Source organism: Belonocnema kinseyi, chromosome 7, assembly GCF_010883055.1.
Source record: "Belonocnema kinseyi isolate 2016_QV_RU_SX_M_011 chromosome 7, B_treatae_v1, whole genome shotgun sequence".
Classification (NCBI taxonomy): Eukaryota; Metazoa; Arthropoda; class Insecta; order Hymenoptera; family Cynipidae; genus Belonocnema; species Belonocnema kinseyi.
In genome coordinates, this window is record NC_046663.1 from 47,962,919 (window position 1) to 47,971,954 (window position 9,036).

Here is a 9,036-nt window from a genome sequence, read left to right on the forward strand (position 1 = left end):
GAATGAGACCCTACTTAGAAGAGACAGAAGAAGTCACAGAAACACGAGAGCCTGCATGAAAAAATGCATGGACATAAAAGAAGCTAGAGAAGTATGCCAGGATAGGAAAGTATGGCGGCAAGTAGTTAATAAAAAGAGTGTCAGTAGAGTGAATGACGCCTGAAACAAAGACCTTGGCTTGAGACCTTGCTAGAGAGATTGATCAGCAACCTGGGTCGGAGCAGTGTTGCGGAACGACCGTGTTATTTACTTAAATAGCACGAGAATTCTGGATCAATCTGAAAAATCTCTATCCCTTCCACACACTACTCCTTTTCCCTGCCGAGTGAGTCACGCCTACCCCGAAAGGGAAATGGCTTAATGGTGTAATAATAATAATAATATTAATTTTTCTACCAAACAAATGAAATTTCAACCACATGATGAACTTTTAACGAAAAAGAATTAGTTTTGAACAAATTGCTGAATTTTAAAAAAACAATTAAATTTGTAATAAAAAAAAACATTAATTCTAAACGAAAAATACAATATAGTTGGATTTTGTATTGGGTTCTATCAATTCAGTAATCTTTCGGGCGAAAAAGCGAGAAGTTTCTTGAAGGTACTTGTTATCTAAAACTTGTAATACCTGCATATTACACGATACACATTATGATTAATTTGATAAACTTACATTTTTCTCCTAATCAAAAACAAAGAAATTATTTAAGACACAGATTTGAATCTCGTGCACTTGCAAGGCCTCCGGGTACCGGCTTCCGGTAAGTTCTGACGAATCCAAAGTCGATACGGTTATGTCTCAACTCTCGAGAGTTTTAGAAAGTTCATAATACTTTTGTGACAGCGCACAATTCCACAGAAAAATTATTAAGTTTGCAAGTAATGAAAATTCAGTCGTCAGAGAATGTTTTCTTAAAATTAAATTCTTTCTCTGAACACTTTAATTTATGCTTCTGGGTAATGAGGGTGGTCCAAAAATGCAACGAAATTTTTTTGTTCAATATAGAGGGCAGAACCCCCCCCCCCCCCCCCCCCCCCCCCCCCCAATAGTTTTCGTTTCTCATTTTAAATCAATGTTAATTAATATTTTAATTTCAGAAAAAAAAATTACGAATTTTTTTCTCAAAAAATGGAAGCTTTTGGGCGAAGGGTGTCTTGCCTTGTAGCTCAAAAAGTGTTTTTTGGGTTACCCTAATGTGTATAGTACTCAAATGTATCTTTAAATTCAAATTCTTTTCCGCCAGTTTAATGCGCAGAGAGCTCGCGCGTCGAAAATCATCAAGATGTCGTCCTCTCTCCTCTGCTCATCTCTGTCCCTACCCATCTGCTCTCTTTTTAGGCATTTTACTTTTCTGACTTTGCTCTTTGCGTTAGCTGCAGCTGCTTTGTTTCCGGATACTCGTCGTAAATGGAGACAAACTGCGGTCATGCCTCGCCTGCTTGATTTCAGTAAATTAATTTCTTTCTATACCGAGGCTTTTAATACAATTTCTTAGAAAAGAATCATTTTAATCGCGGACGTGACTCGCTCTCAATCAGTGATCAATCAAAATGGGAGTCCCCAAGTTTTTTAGATACATAAGCGAAAGGTATCCTTGCCTCAGCGAAAAGCTCAAGGAATATCAGGTAAGGGATGTTATTAATTATTCGCAATTTTGAAAAGTACTTTTTTCATTTTCGCAAACTTATTCCCACTCATAAACCCCAGCATAACCTTACTTCAGCCTTAATTTTTCAATACGTATACCATTAATTACGTCTTTAAATGATAGATTAATGATATTTAATTGAATATTTACACTCATTTTTTAATTTCTAGTAACCTTAAGTAGTTAGATATTCTGGAGTAAACGTTATGTTATGATACTTTTTTTCAAATACAAAATTGAAAAAGTTAATGACAGTTCTTTCGCATTGTTTCATATTTCAGTAAATCAAAGTGGTCAATGATTAATTTGAATACGTTTTTTACTAAATAAAAATTTTGAGTACTCACATTTTTATTTATTTTGATTGTTTACTACATTCTATTCACATAAAAATAAATTTCGCCTTGTACCCTAACTAGTATATGCTGGTACAAGATCAATTTGAGGTCATAAATATTTGTGTACCTTGTGACGATTACCATGATCTCACTAATCAAATTTCACTAATTTTTTTAAATCCTTAAAATGCGCACAAGACTAAAACAAGCGGTAAGAAAACTATTCCACTAAACTCATATGCAATTTATGATTCTTTTTTATAGATACCAGAATTTGATAATTTATATTTGGACATGAATGGTATTATACACGGTTGTTCGCATCCGAATGATGCAGATGTACAGTTTCGTATTACGGAAGAGAATATTTTCAAGAATATATTTCACTATATAGAAATATTGTTCCGCATGATACAGCCACAAAAGGTTTTTTTCATGGCTGTCGATGGTGTTGCTCCAAGAGCAAAAATAAATCAACAAAGAGGCCGACGATTCAGATCGGCGAAAGAAGCCGAAGTTTTAGAGAAAAAGGCCCAAGCTAAAGGCATCGATTTGCCGAATGAAGCTAGATTTGACTCTAACTGCATCACACCTGGCACACTTTTTATGGCGAAACTTACAAAGCAGCTGAAATACTTCATTACTTATAAGATCTCAACGGACAAACTTTGGCAAAAGTGCAAAGTCGTTTTAAGTGGTTCCGAGGTAATACATTTTTTCATTAAAACTATCTAGGTGTGTCTGAAGAGGGTGGTCGCTGATTAGGGAGAACTTGGAAATTAGAGAAAAGTTAGGCTGTTTTTTTTTGGTCAGGAAAAGTCCGGGAATTTTCGTTAGATGTGCTTCAAGTAACTGCTTATTTCTGAATTTTCTTTAATACTTTTGAAATCTTTTTTTTTCTCAAAAAATTCCTAGTAATTTTTAAAAGTTTCAAAGGATTTGAAATATTCTAGACTATTGATGAAAATTCCAAAGAATTTTTAATAGATTTCAATCGTTTGAAAAGATTTTAAAATTTGTACGGTATCTTTAAAAATTACAAGGATTTTTTCAAGCTTTAAAGGATTTAAAGAATTTTAGACTATTGTAAAAGATTCTAAAAAAATTCCTTCATTGAAAATTTTATATTTAGCTAATTAAGTATATTCGAGATTTTAATAATTTGAAGGGATTCTAGAGCTAGGTTGTAAAAAATTCCCAGGAATTTTTAATAGATTTCAATAATTTGAAAAGATTTTAACGTTTTTAAAGAATTTTCAAAAGTTTCAAAAAATTGAAGTACTTTAGACTATTGTAAAAGATTCTAAAGAATTTGTTAAATTTTAATAATTTGAAGGGATTTTAAAGATGTTGAGGTATATTACAAAATTCGAAGTAATTTTCAAATCTTTCAAAGGATTTGAAATATTCTGGGCAATTGTCAAAGATTGCAAGAATTTTTAAAATAGATTTCAATCATTCGAGAAGATTTTAAATTTTGTACGGTATTTTCATAAGTTTCAAATTTCAAAGAATTTCAAATATGTCAAGCTGTTGTAAAAGAAATTTATTGTAAACATTTTCCAGGTATTTTTTAAAGTTCCAAGGAATTTTCATAAATTACAAACATTTTCATACGATTTGAAATATTTCCAGAATGTCTAGTAACCTTGAAAACCAGGAAATATCCTTGATTTTTTAAGGAAAACCTTAAATTTAAATTATTATATTTTTTTTAACAGTAATTTTGTCGACATGCGGAGAGTAATTTAAATCCTTTAGCCTATTATGAAAGAAACATCTCGTTTAGAAAAAATCTTGCTGCTAAATTTTTTTTTATTTATCAAGATATAATTTATCTTTTGTTTATTACAGAATAAATAAATATATTTCAAGGCACTTTTTGTTGAGGTGTTCAACGTTAGAATGAGTTATGGCCATAAAACGGATTTTTCGAGGGGTCTGCCACAAAAATGTTAAAACTTTAAAGATTTAAAGGATTTTAAAAAGGGTACAGTACACCAGATTTCAAAAATTTGAAACGATTTCAAGATTTTTAAAAACATTTTAGAAGATTTCAAAATATTTCAAATAATTCAATGACTTCAACGAATACAAAAGATGTTCCAAACAAAGATTTCGAACATTGCACAAAGATTTTTAAACTTTCAACAGATTTTAAAGATTTCAAACCATTTCAAAGATTTTAAATAACTTGAAAATTTTTCCGGAGATGTCAAAGAATTTCACAAAAGTTTCAAAGATTTCAAGGATTTCAAACCATTTCAAAGATTTTAAACGATTTAAAAATGTTTGACAAGATTTTAAACGATTACGAAAGATTTCCGAAAATTTCTCAAATATTTTAAAGAATTCTTGAAGATTTCAAAACATTTCAAGAATTTCAAAGATTCCAAGAAGGGTACATTACACCAGATTTCAAATATTTCAAAACATTTAAAAGATTTTTAATGATTTTGAAAGGTTTCAACAAATTTGAGAAGATTTGAAAAGATTTTAATCATTTCAAACGAACAGAAAAGATTTGAAGTGCAAAGATTAAAGAAACATTTCAAAAATATTTAAAAGATTTTATAAAGATTTTAAAAAACTGCTCAACGTTTTCGTAGATTTCAAGGACTTAAAAGATTTCAACAAGGGTACAGTACAAAAGATTTCAACGATTTTAAACGATATCAAAGTTTTTTACAAGATTTAAAAATATTTCAAATATTCCAGTGATTTTAAACGATTACAATAAATTTCAATCAAGATTTCACAAATATTTTAAATATTTCATTGATTTCATACGAATACAAAAGACTTATTCACAATTTCTTTAAAGAATTCATGAGGATTTCAAAAGATTTCAAGAATTTCTAAACATTTGAGAAGATTTCAAAAGACTTTAATGATTTTAAACAAACACTAAAGATTTCGCAAACAAAGATTAAAGAAAGAGTTCACAAAGATTTCAAGAATTTTAAAGATTTTACAAATGCTTTGAAAAATGCCAATAAAAATGAAATGGCTCATTTTTTACATGTATGACAAACTTTTATTTCATTATTTGATGTAAAAAAGGAGACCTGGAAAATTTTGAATCCTTCACCTGGAAAAGACCTTGAATTTTGTTCCGAAGAATCGCTAGACATCCTGATTTCAAGCTTTTGTCAAAGAAGTCTATTGTAAACATTTCCCAGGAATTTTTAATAGATTTTAATAATTTGACAATATTTTAACATTTTTACGGAATTTTCAAAAATTCCAAGGAACTTTTTTAAGTTTCAAAGGATTTGTAGCCTTTTAGACTATTGTGAAAGATTCTCAAGATTTTAAGATTTTAATCATTTGAAGGGATTTTAAAGATTTTAAGGCATTATTAAAAATTCCAAGTAATTTTCAAAAGTTTCAAAGGATTTAAAATATACCGAGCTGTTGTCAAAGATTGCAAGGAATTTTTAATAGATTTCAATCATTTGAGAGGATTTTAAGTTTTATACGGTATTTTCATAAGTTCAAAATTTCAAAGGATTTTAAATGTTTCAAACTGATGTAAAATAATGTCAACGTAAACAATTTCCAGGAATTTTTATAGAATTTTCAAAAGTTTCAAAGAATTGAGGTATTTTAGACTAGCATAAAAGATTCTAAAGAATTTTTTCAATTTCATTAATTTGAAGGGATTATAATGATTTCGAGGTATATTGCAAAATTCCAAGTAATTTTCAAATATTTCCAAGAATTTGAAATATTCTAGACTATTCACAAAGCTTCCAATTAATTTTAAATATATTTCAATAATTTGAGAAAATTTTATATTTTGTATGGTATTTGTAAAAGTTTCAAATTTCAATAATTTTAAAAGATTTTACAAATTTTACGGAATTTTCAAAAGTTGCAAAGAATTGAAGGATTTTAGACTACTGTAAAATATTCTAAAGAATTTTTAAAATTCTAATAATTTGAAGGGATTTTCAAGATTTTGAGGTATATTACAAAATTCCAAGTAATTTTCAAAAGATTTGAAATATTCTGGGCTAGTGTCAAAGATTTTAAAGAATTTTTAAAAAAGTTTCAAATTTCAAAAAAATTTTAATATTTCGAGATGTTGTAAAAGAAGTCCATTGTTGACATTTCCTGGAATTTATAATAGGTTTCAATAATTTGAGACGATTTTGCAAATTTTACGGTATTTTTAGCAATTACAAGGAATTTTTTTAAGCTTCAAAGGATATGAAGAATTTTAGACTATTATAAAATATTCTGAAGAAATTCCTTCATTGAAAATTTTATATTCATCTGGTGAAATATATTCGCCGAGATTTTAATAATTTGAAGTGATTTTAGAGGATTTTAAATATTTTAAGGCATTAAGCCTAGGCTTATTTCTGAATTTTTTAAAATACTTTTGAAATCTTTTTTTTTTTAATTCTAAGTAATTTTGAAAAACTTTCAAAGGTTTTGAAATATTCTAGACTATTGACAAAGGTTCTAAGGAATTTTCAATATGCTTCAATAATTTGAAGGGATTTTAAAGATTTTAAGGCATATTTAAAAATTCCAAGTAATTTTCAAAAGTTTCAAAAGATTTGATATATTCCTGGCTCTTTTCAAAGATTGAAAGGAATTTTTAATAGATTTCAATAATTTGAGAAAATTAAAAATTTTGTACGGTATTTGTAAAAGTTTCAAACTTCAAGATTTGAAATATGTCGATAATTTGAAAAGATTTGACAAATTTTACGGAAGTTTCAAAAGTTTCAAAGAATTTGAAATATTCTTCGCGATTGTAAAAGATTTTAAAGAATTTTAAATTGATTTCAATAATTTGAGAGGATTTCAAATGTTGTACGGTATTTTTAAAGCTTTCAAATTTCGAAAGATTAGAAATATTTCAAGCTGTTGTAAAAGAAATCTATTGTAAACATTTCCCATGAATTTTAAATAGATTTCGATCATTTGAAAAGATTTTACAAATTTTACGGAATTTTCTAAGTTCCAACGAATTTATTTTAGACTATCGTAAAAGATTCTAAAGAATTTTGTAAATTTTAATAATTTGAAAGCATTATAAAGATTTTGAGGTGTATTGCAAAATTTTCCAAGGATTTGAAATATTCTAGACTATTGACAAAGATTCCAAGGAATTTTAAATATATTTCAATAATTTGAGAAGATTTTTAAGATTTTTCGGCATTTAAAAAAATTCCCAGGAATTTTCTTAAATTATAAATAATTTCATAGGATTTAAAATATTTTAAGCTTTTCTCAAAGAAGTCTATTGTAAACATTTCCCAGGAATTTTTAATAGACTACAATCATTTGAAAAGATTTTACGGAATTTTCAAAAGTTTCAACAGATGGAAGTATTTTAGTTTAAAGTAACAGATTCTAAAGAATTTTTAAAATTTTAATAATTTGAAGGAAATTTAAAGATTTTAAGGTATATTACAACCTTCCAAGTAATTTTCAAAAGTTTTAAAGGATTTGAAATATTCCGGGCTGTTGTCAAAGATTGCAAGGAATTTTTAATAGATTTCAATTATTTAAGAGGATTTTAAATGTTGCACGGTATTTTTAAAAGTTAACATTTTCAAAAGATATGAAATATTTCAAGCTGTTGTAAAAGAAGTATACTGTAAACTTTTTCCAGGATTTTTTACGGAATTTTTAAAATTTCAAAGAATTGAAGTATTTTAGATTATTGTAAATGATTTTAAAGAATTTTGGAAATTTCATTAATTTTAAGGGGTTTTAAAGGATTTCAAAGATTTTAAGGTATATTTAAAAAATTATTAGTAATTATAAAAAGTTTCAAAGGATTTGAAATATTCTGTGCTATTGTAAAAGATTTAAATTTTTAAAAATTAAATTTCAATAATTTGAGAGGATTTTAAATGTTGTACGGTATTGTTAAAAGTTTCACATTTCAACAGATTTGAAATATTTCAAGCTGTTTTAAAAGAAATTTATTGTAAACATTTTCCAGGAATTTTTAATAGATTCCAATAATTGGAAACGATTTTACAAATTTTAAGGAATTTTCAAGAGTTTCAAAGAATCGAAATATTTTAGACTATTGTAAAAGATTCTAAAGATTTTTAAAAATTTTAATAATTTTGAGATATTTTAAAGATTTTGAGGTATATTACAAAATTCCAAGTAATTTTTAAAAGTTTCCAAGGATTTGAAATGTTCTAGACTATTGACAAAGATTCCAATGAATTTTTAATATATTTCAATAATTTGAGAGGATTTTTAAAATTTTGCGGTATTTTTACAAATTCCCAGGAATTTCCATAAATTACCAATAATTTCGTAGGATTTGAAATATTTTCAGCTTTTGTCTAAGAAGTCTATTGTAAATATTTCCCAGGAATTTTGAATAGATTTCAATAATTTGAATAGATTTTAAAATTTGTACGGTATCTTTAAAAATTCCAAGGAATTTTTTTTAAGCTTCAAAGGATTTGAAGAATTTTAAACTATTTTAAAAGATTCTAAAGAAATTCCTTCATTGAAAATTTCATATTTATCTGATGAAACATACTCTCCAAGATTTAAAAAATTTGAAGGGATTCTAGAGGACTTTCAAGATTTTAAGGCATATTTAAAAATTCCAAGTAATTTTCAAAAGTTTCAAAGGATAGATTTCAATCATTTGAGAAGATTAAAAAATTTGTACGATATTGTTAAAAGTTTAAAATTTCAAAAGATATGAAATATTTCAAGCGGTTGTAAAAGAAATTTATTGTCAACATTTCCCACGAATTTTGAATAGAATTCCATAATTTCAAAAGATTTTACAAATATTACGGAATTTTCAAAAGTTTCAACGAATTGAAGTATTTTTAGACTATCGTAAAAGATTCTAAATAATTTTTTTAATTTCATTGATTTGAAGGGATTATAAAGATTTCGAGGTATATTACAAAATTCTAAATAATTTTCAAAAGTTTCGAAGGATTTGAAATATTCTAGACTATTGACAAAGATTCCAATGAATTTTTAATATATTTCAATAATTTGAGAGGATTTGAAAGATTTTGCGGTATCTTTAAAAATTC

The 9,036-nt window shown here is 26.9% G+C and overlaps 1 protein-coding gene across 2 annotated transcripts in view; it reads left to right on the forward strand.

The window, feature by feature from the left end:
• The first annotated feature begins 1,338 nt into the window (after positions 1 to 1,338).
• LOC117175959 (5'-3' exoribonuclease 1) overlaps positions 1,339 to 9,036 on the forward strand; it is a 67,548-nt gene continuing 59,850 nt past the window's right edge. The window contains exons 1-2 of one of the 2 annotated variants that reach the window (XM_033365838.1): positions 1,339 to 1,626; positions 2,252 to 2,692. In XM_033365838.1, coding sequence (XP_033221729.1) covers positions 1,552 to 1,626; positions 2,252 to 2,692 — 516 coding nt within the window. In that variant the 5' untranslated portion in view covers positions 1,339 to 1,551. The remainder of the gene's footprint in view (positions 1,627 to 2,251; positions 2,693 to 9,036) is intronic. The other variant, XM_033365837.1, reaches the window with a different exon arrangement.